The following is a 27,356-nucleotide window of genomic DNA, read 5'->3' as shown; positions in this document are numbered from 1 at the left end:
GGGACCCCACTCCGTTTTGTTTTTTTGGCGCGGGTTTCCCTTTAAAATCCATACCAGACCCTCAGGTCTGGTATGGAATTTAGGGGGAACCCCACGTCATTTTTTTTTTTTTAATTTTGGTCGGGGTTCCCCTAAATATCCATACCAGACCTGAAGGGCCTGGTATCAAATTTAGGGGGACTCCCACGTAATTTTTTTTTTTAATTTTGGTTCGGGGTTCCCCTTTGGGGAATTCCCATGCCGTTTTTATCAATGAACTTCTATGTGTATTGTCGGAAATGCAATAGCCGCGGGTAGTTTTAAATGGGTTTTTCTCTTCACAATGTCATTTTGCTGTCAGACTGTTCTAAACACAGGAAACATGCGCCCCTTTACAGCATACTATAGACACCCCCTAAGTACGAAATTTAAAGGGATATTACACTTTTATTGTTTGACTTTAAGCATTATTAAAATCACTGCTCGTGAAAAAACGGCCGTTTTTAAAACTTTTTTTTGCATTGATCCATGTCCCCTGGGGCAGGACCCAGGTCCTCAAACACTTTTATGACAATAACTTGCATATTAGCCTTTAAAATTAGCATTTTTAATTTCTCCCATAGACTTTTAAAGGGTGTTCCGCGACATTCGAATTTGCCGCGAACACCCCAAATTGTTCGCTGTTCGGTGAACTTGCGAACAGCCAATGTTCGAGTCGAACATGAGTTCAACTCGAACTCGAAGCTCATCCCTACTCCTGAAGAAGCGGTTCCAGCCGCGAAACCGCTCCACACATATCCCTTGTAACAATTCTGCGGGTTACCCTCGCTATATTTAGTGTGGTAATTGTTTTTATGATTGTATGTATTATTTTGTGTTGTAATTTGATATTTTCAATTATTAAAATTTATATACTTTTTTAGAAGTCTGTAACTGCAATATCATTACCGAGTACCGCAATAGTCCCAATTTTTAACCAGCTTAAGGATGATGATAATGGAAAATTTCATTAGCCATCGATGGTGGGGAAAAGGAGCTACAGGTGATACTCGAAAAATTAGAATATCGTGCAAAAGTTCATTTATTTCACCAATGCAACCTAAAAGGTGAAACTAATATATGAGATAGACTCATTACATGCAAAGCTAGAGAGTTCAAGCTGTGATTTGTCATAATTGTGATGAATATGGCTTACAGCTCATGAAAACCCCAATCCACAATCTCAGAAAATTAGAATATTACATGCAATCAATAAAACAAGGATTGTACATAGAACAATATCGGACCTCTGAAAAGTATAAGCATGCATATATTTGGTTTGGTCCCCTTTTGCAGCAATTACTGCCTCAATGTGGCATGGCATGGAAGCTATCAGCCTGTGGCACTGCTGAGGTGTTATGGAGGACCAGGATGCTTCAATGGTGGCCTTCAGCTCTTCTGCATAGTTTGGTGCATTGTTCGGTCTCATGTCTCTCATCTTTCTCTTGGCAATGCCCCATAGATGCTCTATGGAGTTTAGGTCAGGCGAGTTTGCTGGCCAATCAAGCACATTAATCCCACGGTCATTGAACCAGGTTTTGGTGCTTTTGGCAGTGTAGCCAGGTGCCAAGTCCTGCTGGAAAATGAAGTCAGTATCCCCATAGAGCTTGTCTGCAGAAGGAAGCATGAAGTGCTCCAAAATCTCCTGGTAGACGGCTGCGTTGACCCTGGACTTAATGAAGCACAGTGGACCAACATCAGCAGATGACATGAATATAACACTAGGTGGTGCTGCGCTAATCCTGGACACCCTTGCTAAATAACTTAGGGTGGTATGACATACATAAAAAGTAGTGTGATTAAACATATATTAACAATGAAAAGGTGTTGGCAACAGCCGTAAAATAATCTCACTCATATAGTAATAATTCTAAGTGCTAAAGAATCTAATGTGGTATAAATAATCACTAGATATATCTCATCATAAATAGTAACACTACATTAAAAATCAATCCGTATCTGTAATCGTGTGCATAGACAGGTAAGCAATAGTGTAAACATTCATCAAATAATAATAAAGTGTATCATAAAATCTAAGTGACTCAAGATATATAGTGAGCAGATAACACATAAAGTGCTTGAAATAAATCACACAGTGCCCATCTTCGTGTTTACACACTCATGTAAGAAGTGGCCCCTTACCATAAGGCAATAGGGCAAACGGATATGACCAAGGATCTTTGAGGGGGTCCTCCTATAGGTGTAGAATAATATCCTCACGGTCCTAGTTTCAGGGGGTAATTCCCTCGGTGGTATAGGGGGATATAAAAAACACGGGGAGTCCCAATAGTGTAATACCGTTTCAACCAGCGACTTTATTGAGTAAAACAAAGGTACTCACATATACAGCAAAAACAGTGCTCCTATCTCCGACGAGCTCGTATATCTCTCACAGCATGTAGAGCCTGTCCCGTCCCTACGCATGATGTCACACACGGAGACGCCGGCTGTGGAGCGGTGAGGCTGGATAGACACTTCCGTGTTCCAACAAGGTTTACGTGGGTAATGACGTCACTCGGGTAGTTCAGGTTGACAGGGATCCACTACGCGTTTCTGAGCATGCACGAGGCTCACAGCGGGCATGCGCGCTCCTTTTTCCATTGTAGATAGGACGGGAAGCAGGGAGAGCTTAAATAGCTCTGCATAGGGGACAAATAGTAGCTCGAGCCAATTGAAGGGGGAGGGCGTGTATGTGGAAGATAAATAACGATAAGAAGGATTGATTCTCTATGGATAACAGTGCAATATACATTTTAAGATAATGGAACTTATCACAAGATATTCTATATAAAAATAAGAGTAATAATGATAATGATAAATAGATGGAAGAATATATCGGAACAATAGTAAAATTAAAAAATAATAAAAAATGTTTAAATAATAATAAGCATAGAAAATTGTTATATTATATCTGTTACTCGTACAAGCAAATACTAATCTGTCATGTATGACAATAAATTATCTCAAATGATTGATGATAACTAGAAAAAGGAAAATATTAATGAGATGATCTTATTAGATGTCATATGGTGGAGAGCCCTCAGTTAAAATGTAGTAAAAAGGCTATCGTAAGTAAACTAATACAAGGTATGATAAAAACAATTAAAATTAAGGAGGGGGGAGATAAAACATATATGTGGGCTCACAGCACATTTGTGCAGCATGTATTGTTATTGGCAAACATCGCCGTTTTATAGAAAAAAGCTGTGACAAACACAGCGTTCCTCGACATTTTCTCGAACACCATCACCAATCCACTGCTGGCCTACAGGTATGGGTTATTAAATCCATACCACGCAAATTATCTGAGGCTGAGCGTTTTTCCAAATTATGTGAGCGTGAAACTTTTTGGATTTTATTTTGGTCACTTTGGCACCCAATGGGTTAAATGAGGAATTAGAGGTCAATACTATTACATAATATAGTTCTATAATAATATAATTTATTATATTATAATAATAATCAAATCTGTAACTGTCTGTATCTCACTTCCCTGTATTGATATACTGTACTGACATAACAATACATGCTGCAGAAATGTGCTGTGAGCCCACATATATGTTTTATCTCCCCCCTCCTTAATTTTAATTGTTTTTATCATACCTTGTATTAGTTCACTTACGATAGCCTTTTTACTACATTTTAACTGAGGGCTCTCCACCATATGACATCTAATAAGATCATCTCATTAATATTTTCCTTTTTCTAGTTATCATCAATCATTTGAGATAATTTATTGTCATACATGACAGATTAGTATTTGCTTGTACGAGTAACAGATATAATATAACAATTTTCTATGCTTATTATTATTTATTATTATACATAATTTTTTATTATTTTTTAATTTTTACTATTGTTCCGATATATTCTTCCATCTATTTATCATTATCATTATTACTCTTATTTTTATATAGAATATCTTGTGATAAGTTCCATTATCTTAAAATGTATATTGCACTGTTATCCATAGAGAATCAATCCTTCTTATCGTTATTTATCTTCCACATACACGCCCTCCCCCTTCAATTGGCTCGAGCTACTATTTGTCCCCTATGCAGAGCTATTTAAGCTTCCCTGCTTCCCGTCCTATCTACACTTGAAAAAGGAGCGCGCATGCCCGCTGTGAGCCTCGCGCATGCTCAGAAACGCGTAGTGGATCCCTGTCAACCTGAACTACCCGAGTGATGTCATTACCCACGTGAACCTTGTTGGAACACGGAAGTGTCTATCCAGCCTCACCACTCCACAGCCGGGGTCTCCGTGCGGAGGTCCGCGGCCATCCGCCCGGCTTACATCTAGCCACACATGGATGTCTGACGATACATGGATTAGTTCTCTTTGGAAGCTGTCACCCACCAACCCATATGTAAGTGCTTATGTGTGCTTTTTATACTTTAACACTTATACTTAAGAGGCGCTTTCTCTTTGTTTCTTATAAGTTATTTATCAAGGGTGTCCAGGATTAGCACAGCACCACCTAGTGTTATATTGATGTACTTTTAAGGTTTGGTCTGCACCTGATTCGGTGCATGCAGCTTTTCCTAGTATAGTCCAGTATATTTTATACCTGTTAGCGCGGGAATAACCATATAATTCCAGCAGATGACATGGCTCCCCAAATCAACACAGACTGTGGAAACTTCACCCTGGACTTCAAGCATCTTGCAGTGTATGCCTCTCCATTTTTCCTCCATATTCTGGGTCCTTGGTTTCCAAATGAGATGCAAAGTCTGCTCTCATCAGAAAAAAGGACTTTGGACCACTGAGCAACAGACCAGGTCTGTTTTTCTTTAGCCCAGGTAAGACGCTTCTGAAGTTGTTTGTTGTTCAGGAGTGGCTTGACAAGAGAAATATGACATTTGAAGTCCATGTCCAAGAATCGTCTGTGTGTGGTGGCTCTTGATGCACTGACTCCAACCTCAGTCCACTTCTTGTGAAAGTCCCCGATACTTTTGAATGGCCTTTTCCTGACAATCCTCTCCAGGCTGCAGTCCTCCCTGCTGCTTGTGCACCTTTTTCTTCCACATTTTTCCCTTCCGCATACATTTCTATTAATGTGTTTTGATACAGCACTTTGGGAACATCCAACTTCTTTTGCAATTACCTTTTGAGGCTTTCCCTCCTTATGGAGGGTGTCAATGATGGTTTTCTGCACAACTGTCAGGTCAGCAATCTTTCCCATGATTGTGATTCCTACTGAACCAGACTGAGAGACCCTTTGCAGGTGTTATGACTTAATTAGCTGATTAGCGTGGGACACTTTGAGCCTAGAATATCGCACCTTTTCACAATATTCTAATTTTCTTAGATTGTGGATTTGGGGTTTTCATGAGCTGTGAGACATAATGATCACAATTATGACAAATCACGGCTTGAACTATCTTGCTTTGCATGTAATGAGTCTATCTCATATATTAGTTTCACCTTTTAAGTTGCATTAGTGAAATAAATTAACTTTTGCACGATATTCTAATTTTTCGAGTATCACCTGTATTTGAGGTGGTGATAAAATAACACTTCACAAAATAACGTAATTAATGAGAAAATAAGGCTTCAAACAGAGCATTCCACAGGAAAACTAATGCCGCGTACACACGAGCGGACTTTACGGCAGACTTTGCCCGGCGGACGGGATTTCGTCAGACAATTCGATCGTGTGTGGGCTCCAGCGGACTTTGTTTTCTCAAAAGTTGGACGGACTTAGATTTGAAACATGTTTTAAATCAATCCGTCGAAATCGAGTCCGGTCGAAAAATCCGCTCGTCTGTATGCTAGTACGACGGACAAAAAGCCACACTAGGGCAGCTATTGGCTACTGGCTATGAACTTCCTTGTTTTAGTCCGGTCGTACGTCATCACGTACGAATTCGATGGACTTTGGTGGATTGTGTGTAGGCAAGTCCGTTCATTCAGAAAGTCCGTCGCAAAGTCTGTCGAAAAGTCCGCCGAGCAAAGTCTGCCGTAAAGTCCGCTCGTGTGTACGCGGCATAAGGATTACAGATCCTGGTGACAGGTATCTTTTATGATCTGAACATTTTTAGATGAAAATGATCATGAGGTCAGATAAGGAGCAGCATTGTAGTAACTCATCCATGTTAATAAATCAAGCTTATGTAATGATTTTAATGTCTACTATTAGCCAAGCCTCAAGTCCTGGAACCTGTGAAGACAAGTCTATGTGATGGTGGAGATGTCCCCTGCTCTCTGAACCTCCAGAATTTTTACCCCAAAGATTTGAGGCTCATATGGAGTTTGGGAGAAGATCAGATGAAGTCCAAAGAGGAGTTTGAGGAGAATAACGATCATACATATAATGTGTGCAGTCATTGCACTGTCCCAGGAAAACTATTATTAAATCCCAACTTCACCCTCCATGTGACCTGGAGCCACAAATCTCTGGAGAAAGAGCAATCACAAGTCCTGTCCTGGAGCGATCCAGGTAAGATCAGAAAAATCCACTTCTGGATCCTAGTTTGGTTTTTATTTTCATCTAATGTGCAGCATATACATCCTCAATTCAGCAGGGGATTTAATCACTTACTGAGTTTACAAATTCTTTATCTTTTAATTCTTATATAAGAAAAACACTGCCTCCCTATTACCATTAAACACAACTCCCCACAATAAGGTGGTGTATGATAAATAGCAAACTTATCAGGTGCATATAAATGTGCAACAGATGCAATCATTCATCTCTTTTCATATATGACATATAGAATACCATTTTTTTTAAGTTAGTTAAAATGTTAAAAAGTTTTTCAAAAATAGTTAAAATGTCACCAGTGTGACTATGCAAATAAGTGTCTTTTTAAACATGAATTGATAGTCTCTAGCTGAGAAAAAATGTGCACATCCAGTACATTCTTGAGTATCCTACAAGACAAGAATCTTCTGATATAAACATGTAGTGCTGATCAAACCAAAGCCAAGTGATTCCCACCACCATTCACTTATGCTCTCACCTCAGCTGTTGGACCCGAAACATGCCAGGTCAAATATCACTTTCCCCTTAGGCTGGGGCTGCCTTTTGACCACCTCAAATTATCATTTCGCCTCTTTAAGATGATCAAATAAATGAGTGTATGACCCTTTAAGAGATTGTGCGTGTATCCTGCAATGGGCTCACATAAAAGAGGGGATCCCCGTAGTATAGTAACGCTTAAACAAATAGTCTAATTATGAAAATTTTACTTACAAACATTAAAATAACAATGGCTCTGTATTAAAAACAGCGGGGCCTTGGCTCCCATGTCACTTCCGGTTTTGGCAATCAGTCAGCTGGCTCCGCCCGACATGTGTCATCATGGTTATGTGACTTCCTCAGGGATACCTAAGGAACACCCATTGCCATACACCCATTTATTTGATCATCCTAAAGAGGCAAAAGGAGGTTAGTTTATTTCTAGTTACTATGTGGTTCATCTTTTAACCCTTGCCTATGTTCCTGTTTAACCACTTGCTGACCCTCTATAGCCAAATGATGGCTACAGCATGAACGGCCAGTTCTGGGAGGCAGTCATATGATAGCCTCCCGTGATCATGCTTGCCGCTCAACCGCTGCGGCGCGTGGGTGGCGTGCTCTGTGATCATTGTCCTCCGGACACTGTTAATCACAGAGTGAGGTAAAGAGCTAATCAGTGGCTCTTTACCACGTGATCAGCTATGTCTAATCACAACTGATCAAAATATAAACAGAAGCCAGTTATCAGTTTTCCTTTCCTCTTGCTGACAGAGAAGAGAGCCGATAACTAGCTTCTGTAAAATGGACATGTACACTGATATTCAGGGCACTGATTATCAGTGCAGTTCCATCAATGCTGCCCATCAGTACCACCTCATCCATGCAGCCACATCAGTGCCCATCGGTGCAGCCCATCGGTGCCACCTTATCAGCACACATCAGTGAAGGAAAAAAAATATTATTTTTTTAAAATTTTCGGTCTTTTTTCGTTTATTTAGCAAAAAAAACCCCAAAAAACCCAGTGCTGATTGAATACCACCAACGGAAAGCTTTATTTGTTTAAAAAAATGATAATAATAAGTTAGTTTGGGTAAAATGTTGCATGACTGAGTGATTGTCATTCAAAGTGCGACAGCACTGAAAATGGAAAATTGGCCTGGGCAGGAAGAGGGTGAAAGTGCCCGGTAATAAAGTGTTTAATTTGGCTCCATGATCATTGTTCCAGGTTTCTTGTTTTTGGGTGTATTCTTGTTGCATTGTAAGAAGATACCTTTGCATGCTGGAACTAGCCAGCGGCATTGAAACATGTCAATTGAAAATGTTGGCAACAGAATCCTAAATTGTTTACTGGAGAATGTTTATTTTATTGTGCTCAATTTGTTAAGCTAAAAAAACACTGAGGATTTAATACTGCTTGAATTAGGGTGCATTCACACCTGTCAATGCACCCTGCTTGCGATTATATGCGAGATCCCCAGTGAGGGGTTCCTCTGATTAGCTGCGAGGAGGCAGCCCCATCAACCACTTGCCGTCCGCCCACCGTCGTTATACGTCAGCTGTTTGAAGAGGAATATTGTTGTTATGGCAGCAGATAGCTGCCATAACCCCAGTATCCTCTTCTTCAGCGGGCGGCTTTCAGATAAAAGTGGTTTCTTTGGCGGATTCGCTGCAAGATCACTTTTATCGGTGGCGGGAGAGGAACCCCCACCACGCTCCGGGGTAGCGGCGGGGATGATCGGGTGCTCTTCCCTGTTTGGCTGGCTGCCGAGTGAGGGAGAAGATGGCCCCCACTCGGCTCCATAGCATTGACTGGCGGAAGCAACGTCACTTCCGCCCAATGCTCTTAAAGGAGAATTTATTTTTTTTTCAAATTTTTTACTTTTTTTTTAATTGCATTTTAGTGTAAATATGAGATTTGAGGTCTTTTTGACCCTAGATCTCATATTTAAGAGGTCCTGTCATGCTATTTTTTCTGTGGGTATAATTGAGAAATTGGCGCCACTACTCAGATTACCGCCACTGCGCCTCTGGATAGATGAAAAATATATGGAAGCTGCCACTTAAAAAGATCAAATATAAAAGCTGAATTTTAACTACTGGTCAATCTGGGATAATGACACAAAGTCAAAATAGCGGCGCTAAATGTTTGTGCACAGTGGATCGCAATTTTATGTCTGGCCAGCCATATATAAAAAAAATGAATATCGCAGTGATGTGAATGTACAATTGCGTTTTCATTGTGAGTTCAATTGCAGTCTATGGAGCTGAATTCGCATGGCACATGGATCAAACTCGCGCAGGATCCTTTTTGTATGCAGCTTAGATTCGCAGCGCATTGATGTGAACTGCTCTAATTGAAAACTATGTTATTTAAATGGCTTTTGAATTTGAGCGATTGCAAGGGCTCAAATTCACAATAGAATTCGCAGCAGTGTGAACCGGCCCTTACAGCTAATTTTATTCAAGAGAATACAATGTACATGTTTATGTTTAGCTGATAACATGTTTTTCAAAACTACATTATAGCATTGCTACAGAATAATGTACATACTGTTGGAGAATATTTTGGGTCTATTGTGTCAATAATCCTTATATTGTTCTGTAAAGGTCTGTCCTGGTGCCCGGTGATTGAGAAGGTCCCCATACCCCATGTACTAATAGAGAGACGGAACACTCTACAATACAACATCTCCGGATACTTCCCTGATGATGTGACTGTGATCTGGTACAGGAAGGAGAAAGGAGCCCAGGAATATATTCCTCTATCAGAAGATATGAAGTACCAGATCCCAGACATCCAGTCCCAGAGACAGTCCGATCTCACCTATTCCTGTACAGCCAGACTGCTCTTCACACCAATCCTGGCTGATGGAGAATCAGAGATCATGTGTAGAGTGTCCCATCCCAGCCTGGAGAGACCCATAGAGAGAGGATCAGGACCTCTACAGGTGCAGGGTGAGTGATCCCATGAGGCATAGTAAAATTCTGACATTCACAGACATGACTAGGCATGATGGGAATCATAGTTCCTGATAGACATGTGCAATTCGTTTTGTTCCGAATTCGCTTTTTCATCGAATTTTGACAAAATCGTTAATTCGGAAATATTCGAATGAACAAAAACCAGTTTAATGAATTTTTTGAATTCAAATATTTGTAAATTCGAAAATTTTAAAATCTGGAAACTTGAAAATCCGAAAATTTTAAAATCTTAAAATTATAAAACTAACTAATAATAACTTAACTATTACTAATTATTAAATTATAGGTATTGGAATTTCCTTTCAAATTTGGCTGTTAGTGAACATAACGAATACAAATTTATCGGAAGTTACGAATTATCAGAAATAAGGAATGCCATATCTAAATGAATGGAATGTAATGAATTAATAATAATAAATAACAATAATAAAAACGTTTTATTATTATTTATTATTAATTCATTCCGTTCCATTTGTTTAGATGTGACATTCGTAACTTCGAATAAAATCATATTCGTTTTGTTCACTAACAGACAAATTTCAAAGAAAAATTCAATACCTATAATTTAATAGTTAGTTATTATTAGTTAGTTTGTTAGTTATGCTTTCAAATTGTCGGATTTTCTTTCTTATTTTTGAATTTACAAATTGCGATCATAACGAACCCCTTCCCCACCCCCCCCACCCCCGCCGGTCCCGCTGTACCTGAAGCCGGTGATCACCCGCAGTGACACATCGTAAAGCCCCTTTACTGGTCCAGGTAAAGGTACGTATAGGAGGCATTCTGATTGGTCTACGGCGGCCCATGTGACGGCGCTGACCAATCAGAACCCGCGTAGCCCGTCCTGTCAGCGCTGGAGATGAGGAAAGAAAGCCGCAGGGATTTCAAATCCCCGGACCGGTAAAGCGGTGATACGATGTGTCAGTGCTGGAGGTCGCCGGCCTCAGGTACAGCGAGACTGGGGGGGGGGGGGGGGGGGGATGGGAAGGGGGTCCAGTGTAAGTTTTCTGTAAAGGTGAACTTACACTTTAAAGGAACAAATAACATGGAGAAAAGATTGACTCTTGTGTTTGGACATGTGGTTGCCATCATCCCTTGTATATTGAAACAGTATAGATAAACCTCTATTGTGGGATTTTTAAGGCAACACATAACCAAAAGACATGTGCATTCGTTTTCGTCCGAATTTCAGGTATTTTCGTTATCATTTTAACAAACGATAACAAAAGTGCAGAATCTGAAAAAGGAAAGATCCGACATAAACAAATGCTTTATTTTCGTTTTCGTTGCTACAACAGTTCGATACAGATAGGAGATTTGACATGATGATGAAAATAACAATCTGTGTCCATCAAACCTGTGGTCGAATGTGCCTAACCTTAACTCTATTAGTCCAAGATTATTCTACATAGAGAGAAAAGATTTGACGTAGGGGAGAAAAGATAAATAAAAATAATGATGATGATGAATGTTATTGGCTGATTGTAACCAAAGAGGAGGAGCAGTAATATAGCTAGAACTAAGTACACACGTACTTTGGCTTATGGTGTCTGTTGAAAGTTCTAAGACGATTTGACGGAGCAGTTAAACTATATGGCGTCTTACAGTTTAGCTGCTCCGTCGAATCTTCTTTGAACATTCGACAGACACCATAAGCCTTCAATGACAGATTCGACCTTAATTTGGATTTTCGGACGAATTCAATTAACGAAAAACGAAATAAATAAAAACGAATTTCGAGAGTAACAAAATAAATTTATTTTTCAGACGAAAACAAAATTCCGAAATGAAATATTTCAGTGTGCACATGTCTATAAACAAATAATTATATGAAATTAATATTTATTAGTACAAAAATAATTTGAAAATGATTCCGTATAAAAATTAATGAGAATATACATTACATACATATTACATAAATTATTATTACATAAATATTAAAACCATTTGTTATGAGGAAGAGCATTGATACTGTCCACAGAGTTTTCAGGGACCCCCAGATGCAACTGGTGGTAGCAAAAAAAGCGGTTGATCCATTGCGTTTCAAATATAATACATTTTACAATCTTCATCAGGGACATGTTGTACCATTTTCTATAACAGAGCAAAAAGATTTCTTCAATTTATAGATCACTTAAAACGCACATCACATTTCATATGTACCAATGTAAATTCATAGATGCGTGATAACTTACTTCTTAATTCATAGTTTAACTAGTGGATACATTCCCCATGGTCTCAGGAAGAGGGGGGGCGGGGTTTCCAAAATCTGCAAAAGAAGCCCCTCATAAATCCTCTACAGGACGGCCAGATAAGGATTAATCCAAAAAAGATCCAAAAAATGCCGCTTAAAAGCCAAACGTTTTTTTGTGCTGTGTGATGATAAGAAGCGAAATTAAAACCAGATTTGTAATTTAAAGGCATCAAAGACATCCACAAAAACAAAACATTCCTCTAAGTAGGAGAGAGCTTACCCCATATAAGAAGAGAAAGTGCTGGTTAAAGAGGGAATATTCAACAGTAAAGTTCCCCTGTAGATGCATTCCCCCAGCTGTCAGGCTGAAGATGGGGATGGCGCCATTTGCCATCCCAGGCGTCCTTTTCAATGTTTTCCGAGCGTTATAGTGACGCTCCATTTGGTGAACGTGCTGATGCGAGCCGCGTCATCACTGGCGTACCTCTAGATTGGTGTGGGTCTCACATCTTTGATGCAACATGTGCATCCCGGACGTGATGTAGTACCATGTGACCCACCTCCCTCTCATTGTAAACATCCAGGAAGGGCTGGCAGTCACAGGAATAGGGTAGATCCAATTATCTGATCAAAAAGACGTAGGGCAGGTCCAGTCATCTGATCAAAAAGACGCTTGGCGTAACATGTCCAGCTCTGAGGTGTTGAATAATTGATTCCTACATTCCCAGACCTCAATGTCAAGATTGACATTACAGTGAGGAGGTGTTTTTGTATGACCAATCCTGTGTCTCAGTCTGTTTTCTCTGAGCTGAAGACCTCAAGAAAGGGTCTAAAGCTCTCTACTTCATTGAGGCTTGGGGGGGTCGTCTAAGGCCCTCATATATGAAGGATACGATCCATCTTTTGCAAATTATAACAGATCTGTTCATTCCCCAGTCAGCAATCTTAGTAACTATAGCCGGTGGCTATTTGTCCTTATACTGCCCGATGGCTCCTCTATGGATTTTTTCATGGGGGGGTCACTTTTTGGCTAGGTGACTATGGCACATTCATGCGGAATTTTTTGCGATTTGTGATGCTTCAAAATGATGTTCAGTCCATCGCACATGGCGTCCCCCCTCTTATCTTGAGGGGGATTATTACACGCATGGTCTTGGTTACATATGCCCATATATAGTTTTGATACCCATGCTTCCGGTTAAAATCAGGGAGCTGGGAAGCTCATTAGGGGCATTGCTTCACGCCCTGTTTTTGAAATCAGTGAAACTGGACATGTTACGCCTAGCGTCTTTTTGATCAGATGAATGGACCTGCCCTACGTCTTTTTGATCAGATGATTGGATCTACCCTATTCCTGTGACTGCCAGCCCTTCCTGGATGTTTACAATGAGAGGGAGGTGGGTCACATGGTACTACATCACGCCCGGGATGCACGTGTTGCATCGAAGATGTGAGACCCACACCAATCTAGAGGTATGCCAGTGATGATGTGGCTCGCTGATGTGAGCCGCGTCATCATGTTCACCATGTGGAGCATCACTATAACGCTCGGAAAACATTGAAAATAACGCCTGGGACGGCAAATGGCGCCATTCCCATCTTCAGCCTGACAGCTGAGGGAATGCATCTTCAGGGGAACTTTACTGTTGAATATTCCCTCTTTAACCAGCCCTTTCTCTTCTTATATGGGGTAAGTTCTCTCCTACTTAGAAGAATGTTTTGATTTTGTGGATGTCTTTGATGCCTTTAAATTAGAAATCTGGTTTTGATTTCTCTTATCACACAGCACAAAAAAAGTTTGGCTTTTAAGCACCATTTTTTGGATCTTTTTTGGATTAATCCTTATCTGGCCGTCCTGTAGAGGATTTATGAAGGGCTTCTTTTGCAGATTTTGGAACCCCCCCTTCCTGAGACCATTGGGAATGTATCCACTAGTTAAACTATGAATTAAGAAGTAAGCTATCATGCATCTATGAATTACATTGGAAAATATGAAATGCGATGTGCATTTAAGTGATCTATAAATTGAAGAAATCTTTTTGCTCTATTATAAACAATGATACAACATATCCCTGATGAAGATTGTAAAAAAAAAAAAAAAAAAAATACAATGTATTACATTTGAAACGGAGGGTATCTTTAAGAAATTCTGGCCAATCCTGTTAAAAGATAAAGATTTACAGTCCTCTTTGCCAAATAAACCAAAATTTATATACCGTAGGGCCCCTACCCTCAGGAATCGACTAGCCCCCAACGTACCGGACCCACCTAAGAAACCATCTACGTTTTTGGATGGATCAGGTTTCTACTATTGCACTAGGTGCAATGCATGCAAAATAACAAGGAAACCGGGTTCTAAGAAAAAGAAATCCCAATTTAATTCTGTGGTTACCCAGCAACAATTTAATATCAAACCACTAATTACGTGTGATTCTGACCACGTGACGTATGTATTGGAATGCCCATGTTCCTTACAGTACGTGGGCAGAACCACACGTCAACTTAAAGTAAGAATCAGCGAACATCTTGCTAATATAAAAAATGGCTATCCCAACCATAGTGTCTCTAGACACTTTAAAATGTACCACAATAGTGATCCATCACTATGTACGTTTTATGGGATTGACAAAGTAGCAAGGGACTGGAGGGGTACTCATATGAAAAGGACAGTGTCTAGAAATGAAACATATTGGCTCTATAAGCTACAGAGTATGCAACCGTATGGGATGAACATAGATATAGACCTCAATTGTTTTTTAACAAACGATTAATCACAAATTTACCATTGTGTATTTATGAACCTTGATGTCACTAGTTATGGTGTAATCAAGGGTTCATACATTAGGCACTTTAATATTAATTTAATTAATATGGGGATTATGTGGTTACCATTTTTTTATCAATTTTTGTATTTTATCTTTATTATAATTTAGTTTTGGTGATATTAAAATAATATATATTGTGGTTTCAATGGAGAGAGTTGAGATGTGCTTATCACATACCAGCCATTATGAAACCGAGACTGAGACTGCTTAGAATGACGGTATTAATTCCAGTCCTTCCCAAACAATTATGACAAATATTATCAGTTACAATGAGATTTATGCAGCATATTTATTCATAAATTTACCATTTCCAATTATTTTCTGCCATTTTACTAATTGACAGATAGGGCGAGTACTACTGTTTTAAAATTATCATATTCTTTCTCTAATCTAATTTTTTGAAGCATTAAGACATAGAGCCACTAGAGGGAGCCACTAGAGGGAGCCATCATCCCCTGGCTAGTCTGTGCATAATGCTCAGTAAATAAAAACTTTATTGATAAAGAGGCGGAGTATTCGTATTGAGCCAGTTTACTCGCCCTTATTCCCCATATAAACCAGTTACCTAGTGACCAATGTACGCTTCCCTGAAGACGTTCACAAACGAAACGTACGTCGGAGCGGTACGTGGTCACATGTCTAGATTCGTCCTACCAACTTCCGGATCATCTGGTTAGCGAGACGCACGGGGTGGAACGCACGCCGCATGTGCGATGTGATGCGAAGGGTTTTGGACACCATTCACCCTGACATGCAAGTAGTCCCAGTGCCGGGTAGGCACCGATTAATGTAAGAGGCCATTTGGCTATTTTATTGTTCATCTTTTTTACGTATTAAACGATTTTACACTATGGAGATTCCCTTTTGTTTCTCATATTTCCTATCCTGAATGAATGGGATGGGAGGGATCTATGCCTAAAGTACCACCCAGCCTTCCAGCCTTCATGTGAACAGGCACAATCCTGTACAAGCGCTAATGACTCTCTTTTTAGTTAAAGGAGTCATTGGTATCTGGTAAGCAGATATCTATTATCCTCAGGTGATTTTTTTCCTCTTTGGTGACGGAACCTTTATACCATCGCAAGATTTGTTGCATCTTTGAAGATCTATGTGTCTGCTGTGATGTTGTTTTCCAACTAACTGTTTGCTCTGATCTCTTCAATGGATTGGGACAATCAACCATTACGAATATATCTATCACACTTGCACTAAGAACTTTTTTGATCTTAATATCACTTGTCACTTTTATTTTTTATATTTGTAGGTTTATTTTTACTTTATATTATTTATTTGATATATTTTCACTTTAGCACAAACAGTACTTTATAATTCACTGCGGTTGATGTGGATTGTGTGTGTATCTAGTGACAGATACATATGGTTTCAGGTTTCTAGCGCCCCCTACTGTATACCATACATTTGAAACGCGTTGGTTCAACCGCTTTTTTCGCTACCACCAGTTGCATCTGGGGGTCCCTGAAAACTCTGCGGACAGTATCGTTGCTCTTCCTCATGACAAATGGTTTTAATATTTATGTAATAATAATTTATGTAATATGTATGTAATGTATATCCTCATTAATTTTTCTATGGAATCATTTTCAAATTATTTTTGTACTAATAAATATTAATTTTGTATAAATATATATGTTTATGTGTTGCCTTAAAAATCCCACAATAGAGGTTTATCTATACTGTTTCAAATAACATGGAGTTGGGCAGTTTTTTTTATATATAAACTGCCAAATGCTAATTATGAAATTAGTATGTTTGTTTCACTTTTATAAATCTTTATTGTTCTTCCAGCTAAACCAAAGGCAGGGAAGCCAATAAGAGCTTTACTGGGCACCAGGGAGGTAATATTTTCGTATATGTTGGAGAACTTCTATCCCAATGAGATTCAGGTCGAGTGGTGTTACTGGTCAGGAGAGAATCTGGAACAACTCTGCCGATCGAAGGAGAAATGTACACCCGATTTAATGAAAACATTCAGTGTTAGCAGTGGATGTACCATCCCTGAGAATCTCTTACACCACCCAAACTTCAGAGTAAGAGTGACCTGGAGACACGAGTCCATGGATGAGGAGGAATACAAGGAATTTTCTATAAGAGATAAAGGTAAGATAAATAAGCTTGTAATAAAAACTCAATATATTCCTCAGATAAAGACTCACCGCCAGTCTGTTGACAACCCTCAATCAAAAACCAGTCACACCAGTAAAAAAGAGAAAAAAATGAGGGGTAACTAAGTATACTGTTCATACCAGATAATACAAATATACAGTGGCATAGTGGTTAGCACTTCTGACTTGCATCACTAAGGTTCCCAGTTCAATTCCCAGTCAGGACACCATTTGCATGGAGTTTGCATGTTCCACCAAGTGCTCGCATGGGTTTCCTTCCACACGCCAAAGACATGCTGGTAGGTTAATTGGCTCCTGTCTGCATTGGCCTTTGTATGTGTATGAGATGGGGACCTTAGAGTGTAAGCTTCTTGAGGGCAGGGACTGATAAATGTACAATGTGTAAATTGTTGATACTCTATAAATACATTATTAATTAATCCTCCCAATTATAACAAAAAAAAACACAAAACAATTAGAATCACTTTTTAGCCTATTACACACTAAGCCAGTGATGGCGAACCTTCGCACCCCAGATGTTTTGGAACTACATTTCCAATGATGCTCAACTATACTGCAGAGTACATGAGCATCATGGGAAATGTAGTTCCAAAACCTCTGGGGTGCCAAGGTTCGCCATCACTGGCCTAAGCTCTTCTGAGCCCTTTTACACATTACATGTCTGGGTGGATTTGCTAGATCGTGTGAACATACTTAAAGCGGAGTTCCACCCAAAAGTGGAACTTCCACTCATTGTACTCCCCCCCTCTGGTACCACATTTGACACCTTTCGGGGGGAGGGGGGTCTTTCACAGGTATGCTTTCCCCACTTCTGGGAGCCTCAGCCGCGGGTATTGATGTCACGGCTGGGGCTCCCTCCCCCTTTCGCCGTGCCAGCAGGAGAGAGGAGCTGAACCTCGCACATGCGCAGTAGGGTTCCTGGCATGAAGCGGAAAGGCTACACTGCCAGGTTCCCTTACTCGAAATGGAAACATCAGCTGAGGTGCCGACATCGCTGGACTCCAGGACAGGTAAGTGTGTGATTATTAAAAGTCAGCAGCTGCAGTATGTGTAGCTGCTGGCTTTTAATTTTTTGCAGGGGTGGGTGGATTTCCGCTTTAAGGGGTCATGACTTGTGAATTCAGATAAATATACTGTACATTCAGATGCTCATGAATACTGCTAAAGAATGTAAAAAATGTATGTTTCTAAAAATACTGCATTTGTTCACTAGATGGAGCTAAGTATTAGGAAATTCCTATGATATGAGCGTAATCTAGTGGCCAAATGGGGCATTTCCTGTTTTAAGTTAATGAAATTTATGAAATACATTTAGAAGGTAACAACCAAAAATGATCTGGACAGGCTTTGTAACCTGATCAGTTCCCAAAGAGCGTTAGCTCACAGTTCCAGGCACATCACAGAGGCTCCCGAAATTTGAAACATAGCGTATTTATCGGCCTATAACACGCACTTTTTTCCCCTTAAAATCAGGGGGAAATCGTCGGCTATGTGTATCTTGGCTCCGCCCAGTCACTGTGTTCTCGGCGGCGCTCGTTCAGCTGAACGAGCGCCGACGAGTCCCTCCGAACTCCGCGGCGCATTATTTAAAATTACACACTAAACTTGTGTATGTCGGCGGCACTGGGGACAAGGCTGCACTGACCACTGGGGACAAGGCTGCACTGACCACTGGGGACAAGGCTGCACTGACCACTGGGGACAAGGCTGCACTGACCACTGGGGACAAGGCTGCACTGACCACTGGGGACAAGGCTGCACTGACAATTCTGCACTGGGGCAAAGCTGCACTGACAAGGCTACACTGGGGCAAAGCTGCACTGACAATTCTGCACTGGGGCAAAGCTGCACTGACAAGGCTGCAGATGAACACTGATGAGGCTGCATTGATGGGCATTTAAATGTAAGTTTTTTTTCCTTAAAATTCCCTCCTAAACTTGGGGTGCGTGTTATACGCCGGCGCGTGTTATACGCCGATAAATACGGTAATTTTGGAATATTATTAAAGCCTTGTTAAACCCGAAAACAAAACTGTATTATATTGCACCTTACAAATTCTTAGTTGTTTTTTTTTTTTAGGCTTAACTTTTCACTTGGTGATCTGGCCAGTAAATCATTTTTTAAACTACCCTTAACTACTTGCCGACCAGCCGGCGCAGTTTTACAGAATAGCACGGCTGGGCGAAAGGACGTTCTGCTACGTCGCTTCGCCTTTTGGTCACTAGGGGCCCCCCGAAGCCGACGCGAGTGCCCGGCAGGCGCGATGAACACCAGGCACCCGCGATCGCTTGTGACAGAGCGAGAACCGGGATCTGTGTGTATAAAACACAAAGATCCTGGTTCTCTCAGGGGAGAAGGAGACTGATCGTGTGTTCATACAAAGTATGAACACCAATCTCTCTCTTCCCCTAGTCAGTCCCATCCCCCCTACAGTTAGAACACAGTGAGGGAACACATTTAACCCCTTGATCGCCCCCTAGTGTTAACTCCGTCCCTGCCAGTGTCATTTACACAGTAATCAGTGCATTTTATAGCACTAATCGCTGTATAAATGTGAATGGTCCCAAATAGTGTCAAAAGTGTCCAATTTGTCCGCCACAATATCGCAGTCCCAATAAAAAATGCAGATTGCTGCCATTACTAGTAGAAAAATAAATAATAATAAAAATGCCATAAAACTATCCCCTGTTTTGTAGATACTATAACTTTTGTGCAAACCATCCAATATACGCTTATTGTGATTTTTTTTACCAAAAATATGTAGAAGAATACATATCGGCCTAAACTAAGGAAAATTAAATTTTTTTTTAAATGTGGGATATTTATTATAGCAAAAAGTAAAAGATATTGAGGCTGATTTACGAACCATGAGTTGAGGCACACGCCGAGGCGCAGCGTACGTTTTGGTATTTACGAAACGTGTGCTCTGGTAACACAGCTCTAATCTCCATTTACTAAAGTAATCTTGGCGCACGGGAGGAGGCGATCAGTGCGCCACTATGGACATGGTGCACGGCATCTTCAATTCAATATTTAAACAAGCTGGAAGTGCAAATATTATGGGGTGAGGAAGTTTAGTAACAACTGCCCAAGTAACAAATAAGCCCAAATTAGAATGAGAAAGTAACTTTTTCTGAACAAGCCTGCTGTGCCTGCAAGTACGTTTAGAACTGGGTGAGGTCAATTTATGCACTGCGCATGCGCAAGCAGCATTTGCGCACGTTCGAATGCATTGGTTCACTGCACGGTCAAAATCTTAGTAAATGTCAAGTAACGTAGATGCATTTGCGTGGGTTGAACACCTCTAAACTTGACATTTTTATTTTAACGCTGGTTCACTTTTATATCTTTTTTTAATGATATTTGCAGACAGGTCATGTTAGCATGTTATGTTGCCAACATGTGACATGTACCTTCTTAAAATTATGTAAAAAGACTCTCGCTACTCTAGCTCCTAAAAGGGCATTTAACCTTCTACCTCTAATGAATATGTTTTCTTTGGACTATTTTTTGCTTTTAAAAGGGGAACTCTACACTCCATTCTCCAAAGGCTGTGAGCTGCCTTCACCAATCCAAATCACTTTTGGGGTGCCCGAGCCCCTCCTGCCCCCAAGCATCCACCCCCTTTCATTAGCTGGCTTGCTGTGTTTGGCTAGGGGTTTGTTAGTGCGTGGAATGGGGGTGGTATTTTTCTCATGAGGGTTCTCGTTTTAAGCCTTTCCAGACCCAAATGGCCTTGTATGTATTGGTGGGGGGGCTATTTTTTTTGGTGTTAAAATCTTGCAGCTGCAATGTCGATTTGTAAGTTTGCTCTAAAGCTGTACATCTTTGACGCAGTATTTTGGATACATGCAACAGATGCACCACTTTACAGGTAGAGAACCCCCCCCCCAAGTTAATACCTTTAGGGCAAGTTCACTTTATGGAAACGCAGTCCAGATGCTTTTCTGCATGCACGTTTTTGATGTGTTCCTGTGCGTTTTATGATGTTTTTTTTAGTGTTTTACAGCGTTCCAGTACAGTCCAGTGCAGGAAAAATGCAGCATGTTCTACTTTATTTTCTGGAACTGGAACGCACTGGAACTTTAAGCAATGGTGTGAACTATGCCATTGAAAAACACATAACCTACTTTGCATGCATTTTTGATGCATAAAAAAACGCACTGGACTGCATGTGGGGTGAACTGGCCCTTCAGCAATTTGGCATATTTAAAGGCACTTCTCCTTGTTTCGTTTTTGGGGTTCTTAAAATTGGTGACATTGATTTATGTCCCTTAGGATGGACCCTGGGTCCCCATACCCATTTTAAGGCCAATAACTAGAGGATAAGGCAGCCGAGTGGGGTCTAGCAAAATTAACAAGTCAGTTCCCATAGACTGCAATGGTGTTTGTTGTCTAACTTTTGCCAATGTTAGGCTGTTTGTTTGCCCCCCTGGACCGGGGGTGTTTGTCCCATCTCTAATTTAGTAGCATGCTGGATGATGTGCTTAATTTTGGACAGGGGGTGGCTTATTTTGTGCTAGCTGCATTTGGGTTGGTCTGGGCATGCTCAGGGACTTTGCTTTTTTTGGTGCTTTTTGTGTGTGAACAGCACTTGGATGTTTCTGGGCATACTCAGAGAGTGTGTTTTTTTGGGTTAGTAAGTTAAGGACATCTTTAACAGGTGTACCCACTTTGAAGTTCAGTCTCTACATTGGGTGAACTTGCATGTTGTGTGTTTCATGGACTGTGCATGTGTTTACAATTGCCTCATTAGTACACAAACCTAGGTTGTTCACTTTGATTTAATTGTCTGTGCTGCATTATTTTGCAAAATCTTTCTCAAGATGTCGTGACTAATGTTTAAATCATTAATAGATATCCATTTGTTGGCACAGTCCTTTTAACTTCTGTTAATTTCCTATGCAAAATGGTCAGACCTCAAAAACCATATTCTGTTAGTGTCTCAAATTAACATACATGTTTTTTTTTTGCTTTCCTTGCTCTTTTCCAAGTCCTGTTTTGTTGACCAATAAAATTTGATGAAAATTTTGATATGTTTGTTATTTTTCATGCAGCAGATTTCACAGCTGCAGCTTAACTAGGCTGATTGGCATGTCAAAACAAGACAGGTGTGATTTGTCTAACTTTCCTTCATAGTAGCATATGCATGGATTGTGTGTATGCTGCCATGGATAGTCACCAGGAAAGGAAAATTACAGAGCGGTAAGTATTTAATTTTCCTTTTTACTGCAGTGGTTCTCAGCTACCAGCCTCAGTCCTCAGGTACCTCGACAGGACATGTTTTGTGAATTTATCTTATCTAGAATAGCTGTCCAAAATGCAAAGCCATTGATTGTGATTTAAAGCACATGTGCAAGATGAAGGAAAACCTGCAAACATGGCCTGTTGGGGGTATTTGAGGACAGACTTGAGAAGCACTGATTTAGAGCACTGAGCTAAAATCTAGCTCAAGACAATCCTATTCTAATTGTGGGCATTTGAAAGAAACCAATTGAGTGTTAGAACCCCTGCTTGTCTTTTTTAGGTCGGGCTTTGTGTCCCTTTTCTTAAAATTGCCTTCACTTCCTGTCACACAGCCAAACAGGAAGTGAGGGTAAAACCCTACCAATGTCTTTTCTTGGGGACACACAGATCACTCTAACTAGTGTCCCCATTAAGCAAATTGCACTCTAGCACTTTGTTGTGTACACCCCAAATGATTAGGTAGTTTGGAATTTAGTAAAGGCAAATCCACTCTGCAATACAAGTGTAATCGCTGAAAATCTGAGGGGAAGCACTGGTGATTTTAACATCCAATCATGTAGAAGCAAATATGGTGTTTTTCTTTTCCTTGCATGCATGCTGGAGTGCAATTTACATAATGGGGAAACTCTTTATATTGACCTGTGTGTCCCCAGGGAAAGACACTGGTAGGGTTTTACCCTTACTTCCTGTTTGGCTATGTGACAGGAAGTAAATAAATTTGAAGGAGAAAGTGGCAAAATTTGGGAGCTGTCTTCACCCTATCAGGGGTGCAGACATCCCCAAAAGCTGACCAGACTTCTAATCTCTCTGCACTCTATCCCCAAGCAAAAATAATAAAGGATTTCATTTAGTTTAACTTTGCAAAGACACATTCCTAAGTTCAACTGTGATGCATGTCAATGGCCTATTTAGACCTTGTTTAATAGAAAACACCAGTTACCTTTCACTATAAACATTTGTTAGTCCAGTCCTGGAAATCTGCATCTGCTTTACTATTAATTTCTATAGAAATTGAGTTCCTGCAGCTAGATGCACCAAATGCATCTAGATGTGTGACCGCCGTGTATGTAAGATGCGCAACTGCTGTATGCGCATATGTGGTTCTCGGAAAGCTGTGGCCAGCACACAGGAATGACATCACGCCCCTACAGGAAAATGCTTATACTGCTGCTAAGCTCTGAGGAAGAGATGATGCTTATTTGCAAATTAAGAAAATAAATAATTTTTTTAACATGGGGTGGTGTTTGTGTGGGTGCCTAACACACATTCATACATATTAGGGCCAATTTAGACAGGATCCAATTTACCTACCAGCATGTTTTTAGATTGTGGGAGGAAACCAGAGTGCCTGGAGAAAACCCACACAGGGAGAACAAGCAAACTCCAGGCAGATGGTGTCACGGCCGGCATTCAAACCAGTGACCCTTTTTGCTGCTAGGTGAACGTGCTAACCACTACACCACTGTGCTGCCCAAATATGTATCTAGAGATGTAGGTTCTTGTGTCCACTTGTGAAAATACAAGTGGGTCATGGCACATCTACATTCCAAATTTGGCACTTAAGATGGTCATGCACTATGCAATCTGATTGGCCAATCTCCGTACAACTTGATATGTCTGCAAAATAGGTAATAGGAAGACGCACTTGAACAATTAATTCAAATTATAGGAAATTGTGACAGACTCACCTGGGACAGAGGCTTTTGGAGGGGACTGAATGTCAGCCTCTTGCCTACAGATTATAAGGGTATTCCACACATTGTTGTTTGTTCTAATTAACCCTGTGTTGATGTTTATGGTAATGTGTATTGAATAGTCAGTGAACTAGGAGACGTAAAGTCTTAAACCCAAAGGTCATGTCTCTGAGTCACCTAGTCTGGGTAAATGATTTAGTTAACCAACTCATGTTAATTAGGTTACAGTTGTATTGTTAGAGTAATATGAGCAGGAGGGGGGAACCTCCTCTAACAGTATATAAAGACTTGGTTCTAATAAATGAGTCCATGTTAGCATCTAAGCAAGTCTCGTCTTGTTTTGTGCTTATGAGCGGTTGGAATATCTGATATCTAGAGTCAGACTGGGAGGAAGTGGTATACTGACGGAAGCACTCAAGCGGAGTGTGTGACGTTCCGTCACATTGGTGGCAAGCAGCGGGACGCTTCCTGCAGTCTGGGACATTCAAACTTCCACCTGGATCCAAGGTCCAGATAGCAGGAGAGGTACAGATACCAGCCGCCATGGAAGAGGAATTCAGAAGGAGATTGCGAGAGATGCAGATACAGCACAGAGGGCCAGTATCAGATGGTTTGATTCTATTTGCTGCAAACTCTGGAAAGAAGCGCTAGCCCGTGAGCAGCGACACCAGGGAAAAGTTCTCCCTTCCATCCAGGAAAGGTACTGGTCGCAGTACGGATTGCGGGTGCGGTTTTTGGGAGAAAAACCACACAAGGAGCAGACAGCTGAATTAAGCAGGCTGGTCTGGGCACAGATGAAGCTGGATGAGAGCTACAGAGCCCTCCGGTGGCATGTATCCCAAGCATGTCCCTGGATAGCGGATGACAGCCCAACGGAAGGTTTAAGCTACGGCGGCGAGAAATCAAACAGGCTCTTGCACTAAATCTAATTTTTTTAGGATCTAACTGATTGCAGTGTATGGTCACCTTTTAAAGATCAAGATGTGAAAATATTAATTTATTGGGTTTAGAAACACTTCTCTGTTCTTTGTAATGTATTGAAATATTTGTGTGAAAACAGAAAAAAAAAAAACATTTCAAAGATATATTAGAAGTAATAGGAATGAGATTAGCATCAAAAGGGATAATTAAGTGAGAACACCTACTAATTGCCCAAGAAGACACATCCAATGAGATGGGCATGCTATTATCAATGAGAAAACAGCAGTTGACCTGGCACCAGTTGCCGCTTACATATTTATTATCGTGTTGCGCATCTGCGTGAGCCGGTTCGCACGCTCAATCAATGATTTATCTGGGGCGAAACAATTAAGGTATGAACCGGCACAACGCACTGTTCTTAGTAAATCAGCCCCATTGTGTTTTTTTTCGAAATTGTCGCTCTTCTTTTGTTTATAGCGCAAAAAATAAAAACCGCAGAGGTGATCAAATACCACCAAAAGAAAGCTCTATTTGTGGGAAAAAAAGGACGCAAATTTAGTTTGGGTGCAATGTCGCACAACTGCGCAATTGTCAGTTAAAGCGACGCAGTGCCGAATTGTAAAAAGTGCTCTGGTCAGGAAGGGGGTAAAATCTTCCAGAGCTGAAGCGGTTAACATACCAAGCTGTTCAGAATGAGTGGCAGTTAGAGGGTTGAGACAAACCATTTACCACTGGCAGGGTTGCTTACAATGGTCAACTTTTATTTATTTATGTAAAACCTTTATCCCAAAAGGAAAAAAAACTGCTGTAATGATTATAAAGTGTCAGCTGGGTTTGGTTTCAATTTGTCAATCAAGTCCAACCAGATCTGCTAATCTAATTTTGGTACACACTGGCCAAAAATCTCACCTGAACCGGACAACTTTCGCTCAGTGTGCTGAAAAACCAGCATGCAATCACTGCTTGCAGCCGATGGCTGATCAGTGTATTCTGGTGGTGGGGATCCTCCCTGTAAGGCCTCATGTAGACTGCTGCTGGTAAACGAACGTTCAGAGGCAGTTGGCTGCTTTTTTCAGCTGCCCCTGAACTCAGCCAATGTTATCTTATGTGTACATGACATTAAACGAACCTGTGTACGTTTTTATGCAGTTGCGTTTAGAGGCTTTTCTTTGAAGGCAAAAAATAAGTTCAGGCGCTGAAATTTCCGACGTTTCAGACGCAAAACGCCGCTAAACGCCACTAAACATGGCAAAACGCTGTACCGGCGTTTTACCGCAATTTCGTTTAAAAGCATTTTTACAAGTGCCCTATTTTTTTAACATTACAAAACTTAAAAATCATAGCAAATGATGAAAAAACTAATTATATATATATATATATATATATATATATATATATATATATATATATATATATATATATATATATATATATATATAATATTTTAAAAACTTGCTTGCTATGTTCATATAGGGTTAGGATTTCCTATTAGGGTTAGGGGATTATGGTTAGGGTTTCCCCTTGAAGAGCAAGTTTAGGATTATGGTAAGTGTTATGGTTTCCCGTTAGGGTTTGGGTTTCCCGTTAGAGGTTAGGGTTTCCCATTAGGGTTAGGGGGTTAGGGTTTTCACCTTGAAGAACAAGTTTAGGGTTATGGTAAGTGTTATGGTTTCCCGTTAGGGTTTCCCATTAGAGTTAGGGGGTTATGGTTAGGGTTTTCCCCTTGGAGAACAAGTTTAGGGTTATAGTAAGGGTTATGGTTTCCCATTAGGGTTAGGGGGTTATGGTTAGGGTTTTCCCCTTGAAGAACAAGTTTAGGGTTATGGTAAGTATTATGGTTTCCCGTTAGAGTTAGGGTTTCCAGTTAGAGTTAGAGTTTCCCATTAGGGTTAGGGGGCTATGGTTAGGGTTTTCCCCTTGAAGAACAAGTTAGGGTTAGGATTTCCAGTTAGGGTTAGGGTTAATTAAAAATAATATTTAAAAAAATTGCAATTAAAATTTGCATAAAAAAGACAAAATAAAAATGAAATTACACATACAGGTTTAAAAAAAAATAAACAAACAAAAAATTCTAATAATCAATTGCAATTTAAAAATTAAATATATTAAAAAATTGCAATTAAATTTTGCATAAAAAAGTCAAAATAAGTAAATAAAAATAATGAAATTACATATACAGCTTATTATAAAAAACAAACAAAAAAATATACTAATCAATTGCAATTTAAAAATTAAATATATTAAAAAATTAGCATTTTTCCCTCACATGCGCTCATTATGGGATCCATAGTAAAAGCACAGAAATTGAGGTAGATACAAGTACACTGCTGCTCTCTCAGCTGCTACTACTCACTCTGATCTCACAGA

General features: G+C 40.2%; 2 protein-coding genes across 2 annotated transcripts in view; both read left to right on the top strand.

The window, feature by feature from the left end:
• Window positions 1–27,356, top strand: part of LOC141148558 (uncharacterized) — a gene marked incomplete in the record, with an annotated part of 670,733 nt that overhangs the window by 336,682 nt on the left and 306,695 nt on the right.
• Window positions 1–27,356, top strand: part of LOC141148559 (uncharacterized) — a 243,929-nt gene that overhangs the window by 176,494 nt on the left and 40,079 nt on the right. Inside the window, exons 10-12 of the mRNA XM_073636113.1 lie at window positions 6,161–6,460; window positions 9,590–9,937; window positions 16,790–17,101. Coding sequence (XP_073492214.1) covers window positions 6,161–6,460; window positions 9,590–9,937; window positions 16,790–17,101 — 960 coding nt within the window. The remainder of the gene's footprint in view (window positions 1–6,160; window positions 6,461–9,589; window positions 9,938–16,789; window positions 17,102–27,356) is intronic.

Source organism: Aquarana catesbeiana, linkage group LG06 (assembly GCF_042186555.1).
Source record: "Aquarana catesbeiana isolate 2022-GZ linkage group LG06, ASM4218655v1, whole genome shotgun sequence".
NCBI classification, from domain to species: Eukaryota; Metazoa; Chordata; class Amphibia; order Anura; family Ranidae; genus Aquarana; species Aquarana catesbeiana.
This window is presented reverse-complemented; position numbering and strand designations above follow the sequence as displayed.